The sequence below is a fragment of the Molossus molossus genome, unplaced genomic scaffold (assembly GCF_014108415.1).
Source record: "Molossus molossus isolate mMolMol1 unplaced genomic scaffold, mMolMol1.p scaffold_m16_p_22, whole genome shotgun sequence".
NCBI classification, from domain to species: domain Eukaryota; kingdom Metazoa; phylum Chordata; class Mammalia; order Chiroptera; family Molossidae; genus Molossus; species Molossus molossus.
In genome coordinates this window covers 1,074,705-1,099,475 of record NW_023425358.1, presented here as the reverse complement: position 1 = coordinate 1,099,475, position 24,771 = coordinate 1,074,705, and the positions used below count along the sequence as shown (strand labels likewise).

At 52.0% G+C, this 24,771-nt stretch overlaps 1 protein-coding gene across 3 annotated transcripts in view; it reads right to left on the bottom strand.

The window, feature by feature from the left end:
• SORL1 (sortilin related receptor 1) overlaps positions 1 to 24,771 on the bottom strand; it is a 183,212-nt gene that overhangs the window by 136,692 nt on the left and 21,749 nt on the right. For all 3 annotated transcript variants that reach the window (XM_036277033.1, XM_036277034.1, XM_036277035.1), the window contains exons 3-6: positions 21,798 to 21,923; positions 11,567 to 11,728; positions 9,972 to 10,039; positions 4,982 to 5,162 (exon numbers count right to left, since the gene is read on the bottom strand). In XM_036277033.1, coding sequence (XP_036132926.1) covers positions 4,982 to 5,162; positions 9,972 to 10,039; positions 11,567 to 11,728; positions 21,798 to 21,923 — 537 coding nt within the window. The remainder of the gene's footprint in view (positions 1 to 4,981; positions 5,163 to 9,971; positions 10,040 to 11,566; positions 11,729 to 21,797; positions 21,924 to 24,771) is intronic.

Below are 24,771 nucleotides of genomic sequence, written 5' to 3'. Positions count from 1 at the left end.
CACGTTTAACACCACAGCCGCTGGAGGAGCACAACCACTTTGTAGCTAACCAGAGGCTAACCGAAAAGCACAAAGGAAAACTGAGGAAGAAGAGGTCCGTGAGAGGCTCTGACAAGCTCTGAAACCTTCCAGGAACTCTGCCCTTGGTTCTGCGTGACACACGAGCTGTGAGCGTACCAGGGAAGCGCCAGAAAGGGCCTCTCGTCCGGATATAGCGGTGAGGCGCTGCAGCAGCCGAGCAAAGGCTGAGGCGGAGCCGGAGCCTGCTCTCAGGGCACCCGCACAGGCCCCAGCACGGGCGGTCAGACTTACCGTCTCAAAGCACTTGAGGAAACCTCTGTTCTATCACTACCCAGGCATTAAGCTAAACTAGCAAACACTTCAGTAGCCCTACACAATGAAAAATACAAACTTTACAAAATTAATGCAGAAAACTCACAAAACAAAACCATAAAAGGTAACAACGGTAACAAAAAGCAACAACAAAGAATCTTGGGAAGGTGGTACTCTTATATGAGAAGTTGCTACACTGTATCATTTAAATTGTCTGGTTTTCGACAACAAAATGACAAGACAAGCAAACAGCAAAGTGCACACAGGCAGTGGACAGAAACTGCGCACAAGAAAGGCTGAACACTGCACGTGGACAACATGCCCTGTGACAAATGTGCTCAAAGAACTGAAGGAAACCAGGTCTCAGGAATGAAAGGGAAGCATAAGAACAGTGTCACCAGAGAAAAACAATAAAGAAATAGAAATTGTTAAAAAAAAACAAAACAAATTAGAAATTCTTGAGTTGAAAAGTACAGTAACAGAAGCAAAATTCACTAGAGGGGCAGAAGGATAAAGTAGTGTTAAAAACACATGAACTCTGATGGTCCATGCTACAACATGGATGAAACTTGGAAACATTATACTTTGAAAGAAAACAGTCACAACAGGTCACATATCACAGGGTTCTCTTGACATAAAATGTCTAGACTAGGCAGACCCACAGGCAGACAGGAGACTCGTGCTGCTGGGGGCTGGGGGTTAGAAGTAATGCTGATAGACACGGAGTTTGTGGAACATGTTCTAGAACTGGGTAGCTATGAGCGTGACACAACCTTGCGAATATACTAAAAACCACTGAATTGTACATATTAAAAGGGTGGATTTTATGGTGTAAGAATTACATTGTAAAACAAGTATTATAAAAATTAATTTTAAATTAATTGGTTGATGGTTTTATTTTTAATCTGTAAATCGGTTTGGGTTTTATAATTGTATGAGTTATAAGCAGTATCTAGCTTTATGTTTGCATATATTTAGGTAAGATCAAAGTTAAAATAGTTTGTAAGGAAGAAAGATCTCTTACCCTTTGAGACAATCTGGAGAGTATTATGCTAAACATAATGGAGAGTATAAGCCAATCAGAGAAAGACCAATATCAGATGATCTCACTTATTTGTGGAATATAATGAACAAAACAAGCTGATGAACAAAACAGACCCAGAGACATGGAAGTGGGGATCAGACTGACAAACCTCAAGGGAGGAGTGGGGCGGGGGGGTATAAACCGAAGAACTCACATGCTTCTGTGCACCACCAACGGACACAGACAACAGTGTCATGAAGGCGGAGGATGGGGCTGGGAGGAGGGTGTCAATGGGAGAAGAAGGACAAATGTCTGTAACAAAAATAAATTAATTAATTTAAAAAAATAATAATTTGTCAAGCCTGCCTGGGTGGCTTAGTTGGTTGCAACTTCATCCCATACACCACGAGGTTGTGGGTTTGCTTCGCGGTCAGGGTGTGCATGAGAGGCAACTGGTCAATGTTTCTCTCTGAAACACAGATGTTTCTTTCTCTCTCTCTCCCGCCCTTCTTCCTCCTTTTCTCTCTCTAAACTCAAAATCAATGGAAGCATGTCCTCAGATGAAGATTTAAGAAAATAAATAAGAATTTGTCAACGGTTGGCTGTGGTTAGGTATCCTAAAATTCATACTTCAGTTGTGGTTAGCTAACTTCTCATGTAGAAGCCCACAATTCTGAGGCAATTACTAAGTTGTTGTTTTTTTTTCTTTTTTACTCTCTATCAACAATAAACTTTAAATTAGCATAATTCAGGTTACAAATTGGTTTTCAATAAAGAAATTAGTGGTTGCTTGGTCAAAATAGTGATGCACAAATGAGCTCTCTAGAGAGAGCGGCAGCATGCAAGTATCTGAACTGGCCGTAATACCCTAAAGATGTGCCCTGGTATCCACAGAGTGTAACATTCAGGGACGCCTATAACCTCAACTTTTAAGATAAAGCGTAAGGCCTGCCAAGCTCTTGCACTGGAGGATTCAGGCTGATGTGACTGACAGGGTAACAGAAGCCGCCGGGGCTGGCAAACATCTTTCTGTAAAGGTCCATACAGAAGTGTTTTAGACGCTCTGGGCCACCTACCACTGTGACATGAGAGCAGCAATAACACAGGCAATGTGATGGCTGTTCCAATGAACCTTCACTGACAAAGACAAGGGTGGGACCCCCACTCTAGGACACTGTCTGCATCATGCAAGGTGTGGCCGGCACCATCTGTTAGAACAGGGAGGAGCCAGAAGCCACGCGTTGGGTCCACGCTCAGTGCTAGACCTCTGTGCAAGAAAATGTCCAGGCCTGGCTTCCGAGACAGGCTGCAGTGAGGCAGCCGCGGCGCAGCTCACCATCTACCTCTGGCTTCCACGACTATTACGACCAGGAAGAACCTCGCAACTATGTATCAGCACGTTAACAAGCTGACTCCGGCTTGCAGAGGGGCCTCGCAACTATGTATCAGCACGTTAACAAGCTGACGCCCGCTTGCAGAGGGGCCTCGCTGCTGCTTTAACCCTCTCACTTTGATGTGGACTACTAAGACAAGTGAACTTCATGACAAAAAAACCCTAGGAATAAAAATTAAACTTGTATTTTTAAAAAGTCACAGGGCATCAGACAGTAAGCACATGTGACGTAAGAGCCAGGCCGACGGCACCAGAGTTCCGAACAAGGGTATACGTGCTCCCGCCCAGAGCCCAGAGGGCTGTCCTCTCATGTTCTGAAACACTAACTTGCAAAGAATCAGAACCATTTGTGGAGAGGGAAGAAAGCAAAGGAGATAATGGCCCCTAACCAATTTTCTGTAGTTTTGCAATTAGTTCTTGACTTTCCTATTTTGACTTCCATCCACTTAACACTAACGTCATTCGGATCTCCCTGGACCCAGGCAGCCCGCGAGCTGGGCATCCCCAGACAAGGACTCACACTTTCCGTCCTCGGCACTCCTGCTGACCGGTCAGCCAGCCAGGGCCAGAGCTGCTCACCCGGACGCCGGCCGGCCAGTGCAGCAGACAGGAGGGAACGCCCATCCTACTCACCTACCCATCAAGAAATGCTCCTTTGACAATATAATTGACTATTATTAGAAGCTTGTGCATATAAAAGACCTCAGAGGACAGTTTCCCAAATCTTGAAGATTCTTAGGTGCCCTGGGGATGCCCAGGGAGAAAACGCAGCAGGGCCTGTGATCTGCCTCTTCAACAATGTGCCTTCACAGTGTTGCTGCGGACGCTCCTGAGCCACAGTGTGAGGCCGTCCAGGGCTGGCCCAGCTCACTTGGGCCTGGAGGCCCATCTGCGTGCTGAGGAGGAGGCCAGCACATCACTGCAATTCTGCCACCAATACACAGAGAGACGTAAACCACACAGAGAGTGGGGTTCCCTGCAGAAGTACCTACTGGACGTCATCAGGTGCCAGTCCTCAGGGCTGATTTCTCACCTCTGAATTCCCACCACCACATCCCTGCCAAGGAAATTCAAGGAAGCTTGTGCTCTTAGGCTGCTGAGTGAGTGAGTGTGTGTGTGTGTGTGTGTGTGTGTGTGTAAAAGACCAAAAGGCAGGACAGGAAGGGAAGGATCCAGGGAGTGACACAGGGGAACAGCCCGACAGAAGAAAAACTGTCCCAGTTTAGAGAAAAACTGGGTTACAGAGAAAAAAAACAAAAACATTTCCCAAGGTGTGTAGCGGGGAACCCTCTTGCCTTTAGCCACCCACATCTTCTCTCCCCATTCCAACCTTACTCCCTGATTCCTTGTTGGGGAGGTTCCTCTACACCCTAGAGTCTCAACGAGTGGACCTCCTTCTGCCTCCAGCTGCCAATCATATAAATGAGAACTTGGAGGAAAACATGACATCTCGTTCTGTCCCTAAGGTCAACAGTGACAGAAAACAGCAACCTCACTGGTACCGGAGGCCTTCGACAGAGCGTGATGTCAGTGGGCCCCCGGGATGGTAGCCCAGCCTGCTCTTGGCTGGGCCTGGTTTTCTCCTTTACACGGGGCAATTTAGTTGCAACTTATGCCTTGATACAGTTGTGAGGCAAGTCCTATTAAATAATCAAGCTCTGTTAAATGAGCAAGCTCTCCATCTCAGCCTCTGGCTCCAACCCATCAAATGAAGAGGGAAATTTTCCCCAAGGCTGAGAGCTAAGCTACTCACTGACAGCTGGAGGCTTAATTACTGCTTTTCTTAGCGCGTTAACTCCCACTAGCCAATGACTGCACATTCTATTAGCCATGTAAATTAACATGGGTCCAAAATTCACACAGAAATCAGCCCAAAATGAAAGTAAATCGGGCAGTGAAATTAAACAAAAATGCCACTGAGCACCACCGCACCCCTTTATGAGTTCTTTGCATTGGGATTTCAAAAAAGTTAAGTATTTGGTGAGGATGCACAGAAAACAACCTAATCCTTAGAGTCTCGAGACAGAGTGGGTGTCTCAGCTTCTCCACGCCTCGACCTCCCAGGACCTCCCAGCCCCCTGGGAGTGTCCTCCATGTCTAGCCCGCCTCAGTCCAGCTCCCAGGCACGCGACCCTGGACCGGCTTGTGTGCAGTCACCTGCACGGCCACAGAACGCCACACCTCAGAAAGGAAACGCCAGAGCAGTTCACTCCTGAGCACCGTCCACTTACCCCCACCTTTGTAGCAAACATGTACTTGTCCCGGAGCTGGAAGTCCCTCACTTCCTCGAGGACCACTTCCTGGTTCTCTCGGGACTGGAAGAAGTCTGTACTTCGGAAAACTGTGGAGTAACCGGAGGGTTCGTGCCGTTCAATGTAGATGGTGTTTGGCTTGTCATAGGGATCGATTCCCCTGCAAGGAAAAAAGAGTTGTTATCGTCATTTCCAAGTTTAATCGTTGGGGACACGAGGGTCTGCCATGCACACGGTCAGCTGGAACTGGGCCAGTCGCGGGGCGCTGAGCGCTGTAACTTGGCTCCTTGGCTGCCCCTCAGCTCAGCGCGAAGCAACCTCGAGCAGCGTGGAAAGAAGAGAACGTGAACCAGCCTCTCTACCTGCACAGTAACGCTTCTTCTTCTGTTATTCCGCCCTGAACACATCCTGCTACTCTGCGTTGTGCTGTTCACCTACTGCATGTGCCTGGGCTAAAATCCATGTCTCGTGTTTCTTCCTGCCTGAACTGGTCCTCGCTGCACTGGATCTGCCGACCGTGATTACAGAGACTGTTCCAAACTGGAAACTGCAGAGGGGTGAGCTCAAACCACCTGGGGAAGGTAGTGATCCCCCCAAAGACACCCGAACAGCAGCCGAGGGGACGACGAACCAGTCCTGGGTCCCCAGCAGTCCCAGGAACACCACGGCCTGGCAGCCCTCGCCAAGCAGGACGAAGAGCTAGCACACTGGAGAGGGTGAGGACGCAGCGACGAAGTGCTCTGTGTGCCTGTTCTCGTCTTTGCCACAATTAGAAGTACTGGTTAAAGTGCTTCCTCTTCTCCAGGTGACGTGCACATCAAAACGAGGCTGCTGGATACTCTTAAAAGGCAGAGAGGAAGGACGCTTTCCTCCGACATTTCGAGAACAAGCTCCCCTCTGCCCTTCCTTCCGAGCCAAAGGCAGCCCTGAGATCTCAGGCAGAGCTGGGCCTGTCCACCAGGGCAGTTCTGCAGCCCACACTTGGACCCCATCTCTGAGAGCCACTCTGCAGTTCTGTACTTCCAGCGGCTGGCCTTGCAGGGCTCGTGTTCACGCACCCCCTCTTCCCGTCCTGTCTGCCCTCGTCTGGAAATTCCAGCCTTACTCTGAGCTCAGTCACCAGTGCTCACCTGGCCGCACCTGCTCTCGCCTGCTCACTGACAGCCCCTCGGCGATGCTCCCCAGGGCACCGCGGGGTTTTTCCACTGTCCTGTCTGCCCGTCTCCAGCTCTGGGTAGCCCACACCACTGGTTCCCCGCTGCTCCGGGGCTGTTGACAAATGTATACTGCTGCTCTCTGAAGAGTCAGACAACACTCTCACTTCCTGCGGGGAATCCTAGGGGAAATCCCCCAAATAGCCTGAAATGCCCTGATACTATTCGTGCAATTACCTAAAATAAGATAAGCCAGTCCTCTCCCTGAAATAGCTGCATGTCTGGCCCTGGCTGGTTTGGCTCAGCGGTTAGAGCGTCGGCCTACGGAGCAGAAAGACCCGGGTTCGGTTCCTGCTAAGGGCATGTACCTCAGTTGCGGTTTGTCCCCGGCCCTGGATGGGGTCGTGTGGGTGGCAACCAGTTGACGTGTCTCTCTCTTGTCGATGTTTCTCTTTCTCTCTTCCTCCTCTCTCCCTCCCACTTTATTTGAAGATAAATGCAAGAAAAGTCCTCAGGTGAGGATTAAAAAAAAGAGCTGTCTGTCTGCACGGAGGCAGGCACAAAATACTGATTCCCAACCCTGTAGTACCTTTTTTGTGGTAATTTAGCTGGTTTGCCTTTCTAATATATGGTCCCTGAACAAATAAGTAAAAGAGCAATTTGTCCCTTCCAAATTCAAATAAAGCACAAGCAACTTCTGACAGTATTCCTTGGGTAGAGAGTGTACTTGAATGAGGTTATGGTTGTCATCTCACTAAGCCTCTACAACTTCTGCCCAAGGGGAATAACAAACTGCCCCCTCTGCAAAGGGGCCACCGGCCCGCTGTGAGGGCTGTGATGCCCGCACCTGCACTGGCCTCAGTTACTAGGAACCAGTGCAATTCTGAGACACCCCTCCTCAAACAGGGTGCTGCCCCGCTGAGCCATCACACGTAAGACTGAAACTAAAAGTGAAAAGACAAATGACAAACTGGAAACCATAAACGAACACACAATCTATCTCATATCACAAAGGACCAGCCTCAGATAGATAAAGAGCTCCTGGAAATCAATAATAAGACAACTACAAGTCCAACAGCATGACACACATGTCACAAAAAAGATACATAAATGAACCTCAAGCAGGTTAAAAGATGTTAAAAACCATTCATTATAAGAAAAGTACAAATGAAAGCTACACTGACATACTGTTTCCTAACACGCTGGCTTGGAGAGAGGCACAATTCTGTGTTGTTGAAATGAGAGCAAATCTGAGACTTTCTATAGAAAACTTGGCAATCTCCACTGAAGTAACAATGTCAAAGCTTCATCCTCTGGGGACTTATCAATGCGCAAAACTGACACGAGTCCCTGCCCTTGTGTGGCCTGATTTCAACAAAGAGAGAAAGTCAAATAATAAGCACGATAACCGCATATTAGAATGATGCAGAAGAGAACAGGTCAGGGTGCCGCAGAAGGAGGAGCTGCCGTTTGAACAGGACCTTCAGAGTACACCTCATTTAGAGGTGTTGTTTGAGCAGTGAATATATCTGTAGTGAGAGCATTCTAGGCAGAGAAAATAACAAGAGCCAAGTGCTGAGGTAGGTTGTAGCCTGGCATTTAATCTGAGCTAATCATGATGCATAGACCTGTGAAGAGACCATGCAAACATCTCGAGAGAAAGTGTTGGCTGTTCTCACCAGCCAGGCCCAGAGTGTGCAGCCCGCTGACACTGGTACCAATGTGAATAAGACCCTTCTTCTCTCCAACAATCCATCCTCTTCCTAGTCTCCGCACGGCCCCCCACAGAGCGTTCAAGAACGGGCCAGTAAGGGGGTGAGGGAAGGAGACGCCCAAGGTGGAGACATGAAGGAAACGGTCCTCCCACCCCCACCGCAGACGTCCAGCCTGGAGCAATTTCAAGAGAAAGAAGGGAAAAGGATTTTAAGTTGAATGCTGAATAAAGTTTAGTGATTTAAGTAATAATAATGATTTTGTAAAAAGAGTCCGAAGCACAGGAACTGCATGATCTGAGGGTTTGAAAGGCTCTGCGAACGAGCTGTGGAAGGCCCAGGGCAGACGCACGGCGGGCGGGGACGGGGAGCAGTGGTGGTGGCGGGAGCCAGGCAGCGCTGGCGAGAGCGCCCTGGGCACACACTGCAGGCGGAGCAGGACTCCTGACGGCGGAATGTGGCCACGAGGAAACACGCGTGGAATCAGACGGCTGAGTATTCTGCACTGAGCAACGGAAACCGAAATGGGGAAGATCCAGAGTTCATGTGGGACGGGTCAAGTTCGCTGTGGAAACGAGTGGTGACCCACCATCCCAGCAAGGGTGCCCCGGGAGTCTGTCCTGAGCATTCGCCTGTACCCGCAGAGACCCGCGTGTTCAAAATGCCAGGCTGGTCCCTGTACCGGCAACAGATCAGAGCAGCTAGGACGAGGAACACCTGGACTTAAAAAACTACTGCCGATTGCACTTTCCTTCTCAAAAACCTAAAAAGGCTTCTATTCCCTTTCAGGATCGAGTCCGAAACCCTTTTATCAAACTACAGATTCTGATACAAACACCTTCTCCAACTCTAGCCGACACACTGCCCAAAAATAAGACTGTTTTGCACCCAAGCAACAGTGTCTCATCTCTGCTTTGCCCATTGTGCTCAGGCACATTGAAAACAGCTGCGCCCGCTGCTCCCACACACTCCGCGTGCGCCTGCACACTCCACATGCTCCCGCACGCTCCGCGCAGCTGCGCCCGCACACTCCACATGCTCCCACATGCTCCCGCACGCTCCGCGCAGCTGCGCCCGCTGCTCCCGCACACTCCGCACAGCTGCTCCCGCACACTCCGCGCAGCTGCGCCCGCTGCTCCCGCACACTCCGCGCAGCTGCTCCCGCACACTCCGCGCAGCTGCGCCCGCTGCTCCCGCACATTCCGCGTGCGCCCGCATACTCCACATGCTCCCATACGCCCCGCGCAGCTGCGCCCACACACTTCACATGCTCCCACGCGCTCCGCGCAGCTGCGCCCGCACACTCCGCGCAGCTGCCCCTTCCTGTTGTTATGTCCTGGTGCTGGCAATGATCTGCCCATCTGGAATATGTCCCTCCTCTGCCTTCTCATGGTATGCCCATGAATTATGAGCTTAATGTGTTTTATGTGCAAAAAAAAAGGTCTTTCCACCCTGGCCTGGTAGCTCAGTTTTTAAGCACAGTCCCAATACACCAAGATGCAGGTTCAATCCCTGGTTTGGCCATATCCAAGAATCAACCAATGAATACATAAGTAAGTGGAACAATGAATCAATGTTTTTCTGTCTCTCACTCTCTCAAAATCAATTAAAAATATCTGTTTTTTATGTTTTTAAAAACAAAAATGTCTTTCCTTACCTCCTAAACTGCAATCTTCTTAACTCTATCTATAAATTAGTCGACTTCAATCCCCTGCAGCATATTTAGCATGTTTTGTATTCAGCAGACATTCAAACAACTACGTTATGAATGAACAAGTGAATTGATTTTGTAGAGAGAAGAAGCCCCACTTCTGATATGACGCTCTTAGCATGAAGGTCTTTAGAAACTCGCACACGCCCAGAGCGCAAAGATTCCCTGGGGCTCCCTGGAGGACTAAAACCCAGAGCTCTGCGGCCTCTGAGAGAGAACCCTCCTTTGTCACCTGCTGGGCATCGGTGACCCTGGCCGTCCAGCTCCCAGGTCTGGACAACAGACCTCCTGGACCAACGCTCCCCTTCTCAGGTCAGGCAGGTTTGTCCACGCGAGCTGGGACTGAGAAGCGAAGATTACGTAATTCAAGTTTCTTAGGTGACAGGACTTACCAAGAGAAGGACTTCACATGTTCCTGAATCATGACCCACGTCTGGCCGAAGTCGTCCGACTTCCAGAGCTGCGAAGACCAAAGCAACAAGCAGCAGCTGTGACGCAGAACCCGCACAGCCCAGGCGGCGCGGCCCAGCCACGGAGACCGAAGTGGCTGCTGGCTGTGAGGACAGACCCGGGACCCGCCAACAGACCAGGGCAGGAAGGGAGCAACTGACTGGCACCTCTGTGTTTCCTGGTTACTAAGGTCTCAGTGGAAACTGGAATTTAAAATGATTGCGACTTGTCTCCCATTTAGGGATCATCAGAAATTTTATTTTACTCAAGAGTAGCCTTCGGACAATGGTAAAAACAAAAGGGTGACACTTGGTACCTCTTCCCTGGGACAGTGTCCTTAAACATGCACCACGGCCCTGGCAACTAGAGCTGAAAGGAGAGGACCCGGCTGAGTACAGAGCCGAGAGCACCCGAGAGGACCGGCTGATTGTGCCGGGCACAGCTCTGAGCAGCCGCCTTGCCCAAGCCCCTCCACCCCAAACACATGACCCGAGGGCCCCTGGCCCTGGCACCATGTGTTAAGAAGCAGCAGCCCTGGCTGGTTTGGCTCAGTAGTTAGAGCGTCAGCCCGCGGACCAAAGAGTCCCAAGTTTGGTTCCCGCTAAGGGCACGGACCTTGGTTGCAGTTTGTCCCCGGCCCCGGTTAGGGTTGTGTGGGTGGCAACCACTCACTGTCTCTCTTTCATGTTGATATTTCTCTCTCTCTCTTCCCCCTTCTCTCCCTCCTGCTCTATTTGAAGATAAATGCAAAAATGGCCTTGGGTGAGGATAACAAAAAAAAAGAAGTAGATCAAAAATTAGAATAATCCACATAACCTGGTAAACTGACCCTGCCCATACTTGGGCTACTCCCCAAAGCATGTGAAGGTGAACAGATCATGTTTCGGCTAAACAACATGCAAAGAAACAGAAATGTTCCAAGTTATTCTGAGCAAAGTCATTTAAAACTCATCATAGATCCAATGCTACAGGGTCCCAGGTTTCTTGACTGGGCAAGTTTCAACCCTGAAATAGAAATGCTTCTCAGTCACTCTCCTCGTGGCTCACCTGCCCTTCAAACGTGGACTAAAGGAGGAAATACACGCACTGATGACATGTGTACATGCACACGCACACAAAAGAGAGTATTAATGTCAACGGTGAATCAAATAACTGGTAGGCGGCAGCAGTGTGCTCCGGGCGGAGGACAGAGAGGTGCGGCAGAGCTCACAGGAGGCAGAGCTGACTCCAGGCCTCTCTGCCGGGCTCCGAGACTAACCAGGGCACGTCTGCTCCCAAAGGGCGTCGTGCGGACCAGCAGGGCCTGCCCTGCACAGGCTGCTCTCTGCCGGACACAGACTAAAGTGCCGGGGGGGGGGGGGGGGGACAACGGAAGTGTCTTTCCTTAGCCATCAAAGTAAAACAGCTACAAGGGCTGAGCCTGACCATGAAGGAGGTGGGGCCAGAGCGAGGTCACTCGGAGGTCACACAGTCCACAGGGATGAGGGCGGGACAGAAACAGGAGCAGCCACCTGGCTGGGCTCAGAAGCTCTCTTACCTGCTTGTTGGGGTGAGACCTGTCAAAGCCCAGGAGCAGGCTGGAGGCCGTACTGTGCAGGAGGAGATCCGCGGCCCGGAACGGGATGGGAAAGCCTTGGATAGTATTGCAGAAGTCGAACGTGATCCAGAGGTACTGGGCATAGGCGTCTGCAAAGATGTACTGCGAGAGAGAGGAGGTGGGCTCAGAGCAGGACCTGGCTGGAGCTCCGGTCCCCCTCCAGCAGGGCGTGAGTGCCCACGCAGGGCCGACGTGCACCAAGGCAGCGCCCGGGCGCACAGGGCGCACACAGCTTTCTGAGCTCCCAGCAACGGGCGAGGCTGGTGCACACCCACCAGGCTCTGCGAAGGGCAGATGCGGGACCGGCCAGCGAGGAAGCCCCACAGTGCTCTGGTTTCACCAGGTCCTGAAGCTAGTCAAGCCCATCTTGCTTTCAAAGGACAATTATTCTCACTCCCTGATGAATCACTGGGTCACAATGGGAGGGTGGCTACCGAGAGCTGGAGCAGAGAAGTCCTGTTCCTCAGACTGGCTGCAGGAGGATGGGACCCTGGTGGGTCTGTGACACACCCTTCCAGGAAATCCAGGAACACGGACCTGGCCCTCAGGCCAGTGTGCTGGGTGACTAGGACACTCTGACAACCGAGCTGTCCCCGCTGGCAGGCTCACTGCGGCACAGGGGGAAGTCATCCCCTCAAGAGGGCCTCACCTTATTTCTGCTTAGTGAACTTTGAACAAGTCTGGCTACAGAATGATGGCCAGCCTAGAGCTGTTGAGGGGAAGGCCCAAGGCAATTCCCTGTAACAAATGAGCACTTGAACAGCCACCAGGGCCCAGACCCTGGGGGTGCCTGATCGAGCACAGCCCACCAGAACGCGGGAAAGGAGATCCAGGCGAAACCAGTGAATCCTGTGAAAGCAAAGGCCACCGACTCACTGGCTGGTGAGATCAGGAATGACTGCATGTCCGATCTGAGCCTCGAAGGGCAGCAAGACTCTCACAGGGCAGTCTCAATTGGGGAACAAAGGAAAAAAGACAGCATGGGTTCGAGGACAGCTCTGGAGAGCCTAGGGACATGAGGAGAAACAAGGCCAGAAGCAGAGAAGACAGCAGAGGTCTGCAGGACAGCCCTGCGCCCATGGGAGCCAGGGGCTCCGTGGTCACGGCGCCTGCAGGACAGCGCTGCGCCCAGGGGAACCAGGGGAACCAGGGGCTCCGTGGTCACGGCGCCTGCAGGACAGCCCTGCGCCCAGGGGAGCCAGGGGCTCCGTGGTCACGGCGCCTGCAGGACAGCCCTGCGCCCAGGGGAACCAGGGGCTCCGTGGTCACGGCGTCTGCAGGACAGCCCTGCGCCCAGGGGAACCAGGGGCTCCGTGGTCACGACGTCTGCAGGACAGCCCTGCGCCCAGGGGAACCAGGGGCTCCGTGGACACCATGACCAGGAACTAGAGCAGGGGAACCAGTCTCTGGAATCCCAGAAACCAACCATCCAGGGAACCAGTCCGAACATGCTCCTTAATTGGCCCCACCTGACGTGGCCTCAGCTCCGCATCCTCTCAGCATGAACACTGTGCACTTGACCCGGGCTCCGCTCCTTCCCACGCTCCCCCAGATGGAGACTGAACTTCCAGAAACTGTGTTCTGTGCTCCTTCCCGGTGCCTCCTCCCGCATCTAGCGTAACTCCAAGCTCCGTAGAAGCCTAAGGAAAACTAACTCTAAAGGTTGGCAAGTGTTTTGAAAGTAAAAACTACTCTAAGCAAACACAATCCTATGAGAACCGTCATAATGTTTTGCATAGAAGTCTTCCCTAGAAACAGCTTAGCCCATTCTCCTGCTCTGAAACCACTCTGGTCACCGGGGAAGAGAGGGCTCTAAATTTTAAAAGAAGTCTGCCCATTTTTTAACATTTTATCTTTATTCTTAAAAGTATTACAAATGTCTCCCCTTTTTCCCCCATTGACCCCCTCCTACCCACTCCTGCCCCCCTCCTGCCTTCCTCACGCTGTTGTCTGTGTCCATTGGTTATGCACATATGCATAGAAATTATTTGGTTTATCTCTTCCTAGCCCCCTCCCCCCTTCCCTTTGAGGTTTGTCAGTCTAACAACCAATTTGTCCTCCTTAATCCCTTCACCTTTTCCACTCATCCCCCAACCCCCTCCCATCTGGCAACCAACAAAAAGTTCTCTGTATCTATGAGTCTGTTTCTGTTCTGCCGCTCATTATGTTTGTCGATTCCAACATTGATAGATATGTACTCATTGCCATTTTACTGTTAAGTGTTTTTATCATCTTCTTCAAGAAGACCCGTCAATATTTCATGAAATACTGGTTTGGTGGTGATGAACTCCTTTAGCTTTTTCTTGCCTGGGAAGCTCTTTATATGTCCATTGATTCTACAAGATAGCTCTGCAGGACAGAGTAATCTTGGTTGTAGGTCATTGCTTTTCATCACCTTGAAACTCTTGCCACTCCCCTCTGGTCTGCAAAGTTTCTTTTGAGAAATCAGCTGACAGTCTTATGGGAACTCCACTGTAGGTAACAAACTGCTTTTCTCTTGCTGCTTTTAAGATTCTTTGTCTTTAACCTCTTGCATTTTGATGATGATGTGTCTTGGTGTGGCCTCTGTGGGTTCATCTTGTTTGGGAATCTCTGTGCTTCCTGGAGTTGTATGTCTGTTTCCTTCACCAAGTTAGGGAAGTTTTCTGCCATTATTGTTTCAAATAGATTTTCAATTTCTTGTTCTCTCTTTTCTCTTTCTGGCACCCTATGATGCTAATGTTGGCACGCTTGAAGTTGTCCCAGCAGCTCTTTACACTGTCCTCATTTTTTGGATTCTTTTTCCTTTTTGCTGTTCTGATTAGGTGTTTTTTGCGTCCTTATATTCCAAATCGATGGTTTGTTTCTCAACTTCACCTACTCTACTATTGATTCCCTGGAAATTATTCTTTATTTCAGTTAGTGCATCCTTCATTTCTGACAGGTCACTTTTTATGCTCTTGAGGTCCTCACTAAGTTCCTTGAGCAATCTTATAACCAGTGCTTTGTACTCTGCATCTGTTAGATTGCTTATCTCCATTTTGTTTAGTTCTTTTCCTGAATTTTCGTTCTGTTCTTTCATTTGGGACATGTTTCTTCTTCTCCCCATTTTGGCTGCCTCCCTGTGTTTATTTCTATGTATCAGGTAGAGTTGCTACATCTCCTGGGCTTCATAGTGTGGCCTATTGTAGTAGGTGTCCTGTAGGGTCCAGTGGCACAGCCTCTCTGGTCACTCAGCTGGGCCCTCAAGGTGCACCCCTTGTGTGGACTGTATACCCTTCTGTTGTAACTGAGTCTTGACTACTGTTGGCATGTCACTAGAAGGGGTTTATTCAGGCTGACCAGCTACAAGAACTGGCTGTGACCACCGACCTCTCACTACCCTGGAGAATCAGCTGTGCAGGGTCCACCACCCAGAGCAAGACTTACTTCATCAGGGCTCTGGTACCCACTGAGCCCACTCCTGGAATGTGTCACTTGTGGAGGTAGGTGGTTGGTGCGGCTTCGACGTGGTCTGGGGGTCCACTGGGTGTGCTGGCTCTGGAGCAAGGTCAGCCTCTGCCTGTGTTCTCTCCGGGGCCACCAGGCATAAGCTACATAGTGATCTGCAGATGGCTACTTCTTGTGCTGGGCTTGGGGGTGCCAGGCAAAGCCAAGATGTGAACCAAGGCTGGCTGCTCCTAGTGCTGGGCCTGGGGCCACTTAGTGAGAGGTACGGGGCTCACTGAGGCCAGATGCTGCTTGTTTGAGAGAGTTTAGGAAAATCTGAAGCAGGAGCCCAGACAGGCCAATCCTATGGTAAAGCCACTGGAAACAGCTTGGGTGGGCCAGAAGTTGAGTGGGGCAGGGCTTCAGGGAATCACCAGGGTAGGTCAAACAGTGTGAGCCAGGTGCTGGAGTCCAGATGTGGCAGCTGTCTGCCACTGCTGTGGGGGAAGGGCTCACCAAATGACCAACAGCCTTCACCAGCTCATCTGTCCGGGAGAAAGCTGCCTCTCCAGCTCTCACCTAATGCCAAACAACTCCGTTCTTCCCTGTATGTCTCTGGTGCCTTTCAAGCTGCCTTCCCCAAGCTGGAGACCAAAGGGAGCTGGTCCAAGTAAAACAGTGCATGGGCCCTTTAAGAGGAGCTGCCTGGGACTCCAGAAGCCTCAGCCTCCCTCAGCCTCAGTGTCCGCTGGTTTTACAGCCAGAAGTGATGGGGATTCTCTTCCTGGCCCTGGAACCCTGAGCGGGACACCTGGTGTGGGACGGGGACCCCTCACTCCTCAGGGAGGACCTTGCCAACTGAGGTGTCCTCCTGATTTTTATCTGCCACACATGGGTGTGGACCCCTCCTACCAGTGTCCATGCAGCTTCTTTGATTTCACAGTTGTAGGACTTCTATTCAGCTGGATTTCAGGTGGTTCTGACTGATGGTTGTTCTATAGTTTAGTTGTAATTCTGATGTGGTTGTGGGAGGAAGCAAGGACCATGTTTACCTACACACCATCTTGACTGGACTCCTCTGCACATTTCTTTTTTCTTTATTGATTTTAGAGAGAGAAGAGGTAGAGAGAGAGATAGAAATATTGATGAGAGAGAACACCAAAGGCCTCCTCCTGCGTGCCCCCCACTGGGGATTGGGCCCACAACTGGGGCATGTGCCCTGACCGGGAATCGAACCGGCGTCCTCTTGGTGCAGGGTCGACGCTCAACCACTGAGCCACACAGGCCGGGCATCTCTGCCCATTTTTTAATTGGCTTGTTTGTCTTCCTTTTGTTGAGTTGTATGAGTACTCTATATATTTTGGAAATCAACCCCTTATGCTATGTATCATCGGCAAATATGTTCTCCCAAACAGTGGTTTCCCTCTTCATTTTGATGCTGGTTTCTTTTGCTTTGCAGAAGCTTTTTAGCTTGATGAAATCCCATTTATTTTTTCCTTTGTTTTCCTTACCCTAGGTGATGTATCGGTGAAAATTCTGCTACGTGAGATGTCTGAGATTTTACTGCCTACATTTTTTCTACAATTTTTAGGGTACTTCTCCAAACAGGACATACAAATAGCCAAGAGACATATGAAAAAAATACTCAACATCACTAATCATCAGAAAGATGAAAATTAAAACAACTATGAGGTATCACCTCACACCTGTCAGAATAGCCGCCATCAACAAATCATCAAACAGAAGTGTTGGCAAGGGTGTTGAGAAAAGGGGACTCTAGTACACTGCTGGTGGGAATGCAGACTGGTGCAGCCACTAGGGAAAACACTATGGTGTTACCTCAAAAAGTTAAAAATTGAACTGCCATTTGACCCAGTGATCCCACTTCTAGGAATATATCCTAAGAAGCCTGAAACACCAATCAGAAGGAATATATGTCCCCCATGGTCATAGCAGCACTATTTACAATAGCTAAGATCTGGGAACAGCCCAAGTGTCCATCAGTAGATGAATGGACAAAAAAGCTATGGTACAGCCCTCGCTGGTTTTGCTCAGTGGTTAGAGCATTGGCCTGCAGTCCTGAGAGACCCGGGTTCGGTTCCTGCTAGGGGCATGTACCTCTGTTGCAGTTTGTCCCCGGCCCTGGTTGGGTCGTGCAGGTGGCAGCCACTCCATGTGTCCCTTTCACATCATTGTTTCTCTCTCTCTCTCTTCCTCTCTCTCCCTCCCACTCTATCTGAACAAAAACAAAAAAACAAAAAACAAACAAGAAAAAGCTGTGGCACATATACACAGTGGAGTACTATGCAGCTGTAAGAAAAAAGATCTTCTATTCTTTGGAGGGACCTGGAGAGTATTATGCTGAGTGAAATAAGCCAATCTGAGAAAGACAAGTACCACATGATCTCACTTATTTTTGGAATATAATGAACAAAATAAACTAACGAACAAAATAAATCCTGAGACGTGGAAGTAGGGAACAGAATGATGAACCCCAGAGGGAAGGGAGTAGGGGTGGGACGAGATAAACCAGAGAACTGGTATCCATATGCGCAACCCAGGGACACAGACAGCAGTGCAGCGCGTGGGGGGGGGGGGGGGGCACGGCGGAAAGAAGAGGGACATCATCTGTAGTACTTTCAACAATAAAGATGGCCTTGGCCGGTTTGGCTCAGCAGTTAGAGCGTCGGCCTGCGGTCCCGAGAGACCCGGGTTCGGTTCCCGCTAAGGGCACGTACCTCGGTTGCAGTTTGTCCCCGGCCCTGGTCGGTCGTGCGGGTGGCAGCCACTCGATGTGTCCCTTTCACATCGATGTTTCTCTCTCTCTCTGTTCCTCTCTCTCCCTCCCACTTTATCTGAACAAAAAATGGAAAAATGTCCTCGGGTGAGGATAAAAAAAAAAAAAACAAACAAAAAACAATAAAGATGAATTTAAAAAAAATTATCCCATGGCTTCCTGCAGTTTCACATTTTAGAATCCACAAACCACGCATTCAGTCATAGAAGTCACGTTCTGCAGCGTTTCCTGTGCCAGGCCGCGAGCTCAAGCTTTGCCCCCCCCATCACAGCAGCTCACTGCTTCAGACACCAGCACCATCTCCCTCTGACTAATGCGGCCACGACGCGCAGAGAGGGAACTGCCCAAGGTGACAGGAGTGGACAGCAGGCACATCTCTCACAGTCCACCCACCCCTACCTCTCTTCTCACATCAAAAGGCAATGTTTCCGCAAGGCCACGCATCGGTCTTGCGTGGTGCTGCGGGACTCACTCGTGTGCTGCTGTTAACTCACTCCTTCTACTGGAAACTCTTCACTTCTCTTCGGCAACATCGTCCCATCTCAGCCCCCATCCCCTGGTCCTGACCACCTCTCTCCTCACTGTCCTGCGCTGGCTGTTGTTTCGGTCCACTGTCCCACCCTCACGTAACCCGTCCCTCTTCCATCCTTGGCTGACAGCGCGGTTTATCCTTCCTCACGGCTGCAACTGGCGCCTCCAGGAACAAGGCGGCCCTGACATTCCCATCCGCAGCCTGACCCCGTCTCACTGAGGTGCTAGTGCCACCCAGAATCATCTTCCCAGCCTCTGTGCTGTGCTGTGCCAACATGATCCACTATGTCCAAAACTGATCCTTTGATACCTTCCCACCAAAACCCCATTCTCCTCCGTGTCCCCACTTCCAGCCACATCACACCTCCCCGCCCAGGGGCTGGCAGCTGGAGCTGGTTTTCACTGCCCGCCTTCCTTTGCCCTCACTGGCACCAGCCGCTTCCCATTATGTTTGCCCTTGAAATCGTTTCCATACTCTGTGCCTTCTTTGTATCCCTAGTGCTACAATGTCGCCCATGTCCCTTAGAGGCAGCATCAGGACTGGGCTCTGGGCCTGACTCACCCTCCGGTCTTCTAAGACCTGCAGGATGTGAAACACTTCGCGGTGATGTCAGGCTTGGGTGCGAACTGGGAAACTCCGCCTGGGCTGCCACAGTGGCTCCCTGGCTCTCCTGCAATGTTTCCTGCCAACCCAGCCTACGCATCTCCAGGACACAGATTCCCTAAGAGACGCTGTTCACAGAACTCCCCTCCTCAGCAACCCCTCCAGCTCCCTACTGTCTTCACAGCAAAATGCAACCCCTTCCTCTTCAGCCGTGGGGGGGGGCGTGACTAACAGCATGATGACCTCCGTGCACGGCCTCCACCCCCAAGAAGCGGTGTCCTCACGACCCGGACAGAAAGCACAGTGGCACCTGGAAGTCGCTGCCCACGCCCTTCTCCTCCGGGAGGCTCCCACGCACTCTGCTGCAGCCACCGAAAGCAGGGCCGTGCTCGAAGCTTCATTCCTCACCCTGCTGCCCCACACAGCCCTCACCTCTGTGCTCTCCCTCGCCCTCTGCCCAGCTCTACCTCCTGCAGGTCTCACCCATCACTCAGGTGGGCGGCCTTTGCACTGCCCTGTGCACACAGGAAGGAGCCACGCATGTCTGCTCTGCCCTGAAGCTCCGGTACTTTCCTGGCTGTCACGTCCACTCACGGCCGCCCACAGCTTTGCCAGCAGACCCAGCCTACAAGGGCTTTCCGAACAGTGCCAGTCAGTGTCCTCGCACCCAGCTCTCCAGCCCCATCTGCACCCCGATACTCCAGAGGAGCGTCATCCATCAGCATAAAGCTGTCTGCTCTGACTCCACAGACACCTCTGGGAAGATGACAAAGTGAGCAACAGAATGTGCCTCCATGTCAGCACGGGAAACTGTGCAGACACCAGAGCGCAGGGAAAGGGAGCAGAGGAGAAGTCCCCCTCCCTCCTTCCCCTCCTCCCTCCTCCCCCTCCTCCCTCCTTCCTCCCTCCCTCCCTCCCACTCTATCTGAAGATAAATGGCATCAAGTGAGGATTTACAAACCTCGCAGCACCCAGCACCCAGCACCCCGCACCCAGCACGCACCTCGCAGCACCCCGCACCCAGCACGCACCTCGCAGCACCCAGCACCCCACACGCTGCACTGGTCAGCCCAGGTGTCTCCTTCCGTGCCCAACATCACAGCCCTGCTCTGCTCCCTCTCTGGACCTCATGCTCTAGAAGTCCCTTACGCTCCCCTAAAAGCCCATAACATCATCCTTCCTGACTTCTGACTGTTCAGACACGGGGCTTAGCAGCGGCTCACTGTAGCCCATAGCAAAAAGGAAGGAAAAGAACCTGCGTATGGACATCGGTGCCCTTGGGGGGTGCAGAGGGATTGGGGGAGTTAAAAGGAAGATTCCACAGCCAGGAAGGTGGTTTCAAGGCCACCACTTGAACACAGCTCTGGGACAAGGTGTAAAAACAGTAACCGGTACAAGATGACGTACTGAATAACCCAAGTGTCATCCGATTCCCAGGCGGCAGGAGGCACACAGATCTATCCACAGAGCTGGGGCACAGCCAGCCAGCTGGACCCCGGGCCAGGCTCCTCACCGCACAAGAGGCACCTGTGAGTCACAGGGGTGACAGGGGGCTGGCAGTCTTGTCTACAAAGCCAATTCCCCCGACACCTTTTCCTTGCTGCCCATCCCTGCAGTGAGGTGAGAGGAGAGGCCATCCGCAGCGGCCGCTGCACTCCGAGCTCCAGCAGGGCTGACCCCTGGCCGGCATGAGGCCAATGGCCACTCCAGCTGTTTCCAAAACTGCTTCTGTACCCCACTTCCCTGAAACCTCTGAGTAGCCCTCCAAAAGCCCGTGGCCTGGCCTCTTCCCCAAGACTTCCCCCAAATCCAGGAACGTAAAGGTTAATGCCCAGCCCAGCAGGGTGGCCTTCAGGACCCGGCTCCCCAACCAGACATCTGATTTGTCAGTACCAATTCAGTGGCTAAATATTTTCCATAAAACCTCTGACCACAGGCAGTGAGAGAAGCCGGCACTGGGAGAGCCTGTGTCTCCCGCTCTGGTGCCTTCCGGGTGAGCAGAGGAGCAGGCGCGGTTCCCCTCAGAAAGCTTCGGCTGCTGCAGAGTTCTCAGCATCCACAGAAGCAGCCATCCTCCTGGGGGTAAGCGGGGATCCCACGTGGGGACAAAGCAGCAGATGCCACTCCCACCACAGCCAGAGCTCCCCACGGGCAGGAAAGCCCCGTGGGGCTGGCTCCTCACCCTGCCCCTGCCATCATGCTGCCTCCCGTGGGACCTAGAGCAAGTTCCTCCAAGTCACACTGTAGGGGCGTCTCCTGCAGAAACAAGCCCCAGGCCAGCCAGTTGGGAGGACAGGTCAGGAGGCCCAGCAAAATCGAGTGCCTTGGTGACCTTTCCTGTGCTAGTACAGGTCGGAGGGAGGAGGGTGAGGGTGCGCACACACACGCACACGCATGCACACATGAACATGTACACATGCACATGCACACTCATACACACATACACACGTGCGCACAAACATAGGTAATGCCAGGAAAACCGAGAGTCCAGCAGCCGCTCTGGAAGACCTTGACTAGCCTGCAAGATAAAGTCTGGGGCCTCGGTAACAATTTTGCCACCTACGAGTCACCCAATTTATTAGCTGCCGGATTCTCTGAGCTCTCACCTGCCACTGTCTGTCTAGAAGCCCTGCCTGGCCGGGACCGGCCTGCTTGGCCATGAACGGTTCCACCCTGAGAACCCGACTCCGTCACAAAGTCCCAGGTCAACAGAAAAACTGTCACTGGCTACCGGCCACACTACAGAGATGACAAGCAGTCCCCTGCCCGCCCCCGGGGTCGACCGTCTTCCCCGAACGGCCGCGAGGTCAGGCGGGCGCAGCGGGCCTTACGCGCTGGTTGTCCGCAGGGCTGTGGTAGAACTGGGCGATCACAGCGGCACTGCCGTTCCCCACGCCGAAGCTCAGCTTGTCTGAGATCTTCTGGAACGACTTTCCGTAGTCGTACGACACGTACACCTGGGCCGTGGAAGAGGGAGGAGAAGAAACGAGTTGGTGAGACATGTGGCAGAAGATCTGACATTTCCAAGCATCCTGCCCAGATCCTCAGCGGGGCCTCCCGACAGCCCGTGGATATGACACGATGACCCACAAAGGAGAAGCGGGTGCCTCTGTCTGTCCCCGGCAAAGGGGGGCAGAAAGCCTGCCAGCAGGCAACCACCGCCCCTACCGACACCCTGGGGAGGAAGACATGCAAATGGAAACAATGTAGCCTCCGCAGGCTGAGTTAAGTGTTTAACAAATTACATCCAGAGGCAAACAGAAGGAAGTTGTCTGAGGGGAAGGGATTGAGAATGTGTTTTGCCATCTGTTGACATGTCCCCACAAGGTAACCTGACTCCTCACCCTTCCGAGGGGACTCTGGAAGACGGGAAGCGGAAAGCCTCGTGGGTCCCCACAGCGCGGCCCGAGACGCAGAGACGTGCTAAGACACAGCTGGAGACTGGGCAGCAGAGCCTCCGCCCAGCACCCCCGCTTTCTGATCCCGTGCCTGGGAGAGGCCAAGTCTGCGGAGCAGCAGCAGGGCCCAGGCCGCGCCAACGGCCCTTCCTCCTCCTCTGCTTCTAGGCGCCACCGTCTGGCAGCCAGTGGTGACACGGGGGAGGGCGGCCGTTCAGGGGTGCTTCCTATGTGCGGACACTGCACCAGAGCCTTCAAACAAGGGGCCCAGGCCGCTCGCGCTCCAGCCCCACGTGGCAAACACAACTGAGAACCATCTTCAGAGAAGACACGGGTTCCGAGATGAGTCCCCTACCAAAGCAACACTGACCGCAGGCAGCTCCGTGGGTTCCGACCCAGGCTGCCCGCCTCACCCAGACTGAGCCACGCCGCTCAGGCTAGGCTGGCAGGTGGAGTGCTGCAGGATTTTATACCTGGACGCCATGAAATACATGACCGCCATCCGTGGGTTAACAAGCCTGACAGATGAACATAGTACTAATAACAACTTAGTTAGAACTGAGGTGGGCACTAAAGAAAAAGGACAGGTGAATTCCAAGAAAAATGGAAGCCACTGGACTGATCCTCGAAAGTGTGCTGCCTTACTGCCCACGGACTCCACAGCAAGCTGGTCTCACGGGCTCTGCGTAAGCCGGGAACTAAGCCAGGACCAGACATCAGAGACATGCCCTTAGACACAACGTAAACACGTAAATATTTACGAAGAATGCCCTTGTAAACAATGACCTGTATATGCCAAGGGAACTGAGCACACCGAGTCATTAACATTCATTAGATGTCAAGCTCACAAGAGTACAGCCAGTGCCTCTGCCAACACCTGGGCCACAGCGGAAAAAAAACCATTACAAACACACGTGTAAATAGCGTGTGTTCCCGACTCCCAAACGCACAGAAAGGATGTACCAGAAGAGCAGCTTCACAAATTCAGCAGGTTGAGGGTTCACAGATAATGTGAGTGGGTAAAAGACAGAGTGTCCTTTCTCACTTCGATCCTCCTGGCCAAGGATGGACATTAGGGTCAGAAGTCACAGCAGCAAAGGAATGACTCAAGTCCTGTCCAGCTCCAGAATCCCATAAACTGATCACTCCAGAGCAGTTACCCCTCAGAGGCATAAGGGGATAATAAGACACACCGCTCTGTCTACATTGTATCTCTCCATCTTTCTGTTATTGTTGTTGTTAATCCTCACCCAAGGATATGTTTCCATTGATTTTTAGAGAGAGTGGAAGAGAGGAGTTGGGGGAGGGGAGGCTCAATGTGAGAGAGGCACATCAATTGGTTGCCTCTTGCACACATTCCAGCCAGGGCCGGGGATGAAGCCAGGCACATGCCATCCGTGACTGGGAATCGAACCCACGGCCCAATGCTCTAACTGCGGAGTCACACCGGCCAGGGCTCCTCTCTTCATCTTCAAACGCTCTGAGTTACTCACACCTTGGTCTCCTTCAGTGTACCTGGAACACAGCAGGTACTCAGTCGAGATTTCTGGAATAAACAAGTATCATTATAAACCACAGAGCGAGTAACGCACGTGTTCCATAAACACAGGAAAGAGTCAAGTAAAGGCATCGGGACTGAGTGAACAGTTTAAGAGATAGCAAACACTAACAGAAGCAGTGGACAGCCCCGTGGCATTACTGTTAATAAGTGCAGAACGATGACAGCCCTCCAGCTCCAAGGCCACTGTCTTTCCTCTCTTGCAGGAGAGTGTTCTCGTCTGCACACGTGTTTCTCTGTGGACGAGGACGGTCAGACACAAGTGGACGCCAGGCTGGGGAAGGAGTGCTGGCCAGCAGGCAGAAATGACCGACCTGAGCAGAGGGAGAGCCCTCCGGGGATTCTCGGCCACGCTGCGGCCCTCCCAGCCTCGGAGGTAAGAGCCTCCCTGCCAAAACACTCTTCCTTCACCTTCGCCTGTGAACAAAACCATCTCTCCGCATCTTTTACTTAATAGAAGTTAAGACCAAGAATGTAAAGGTCCGTCCTTCGCCCAAAGGCTCTCTGGAACTACTCATCCCCTTTCCTTCCTGCTCTAGGTTACATTATTCCAACACAATGATTTTATCTGATCCTCAGAATTCTCATTTCTATTAGATTAGCTCTTAGATTAGCACAGACCGTAAGCTCAAGGGTGAAGCCCACACTCAGGGCTGGGCACAGCTATCCCCTTCCTCCGAAGTGAGGAGCCCAGAAAACACCTGTGCCGGTGGTCAGACAAAGCCAAGGGGCTAAGGGCCTCCCGGCTCCACACAGCACCCCAGTGGCACATTCTGGGTGTCTGCCAGAATGCGAAGTAACCTCCCCAAAGTCCCTTGCTGTCCCAACCTCCCATTTCTCTGCGCGGCA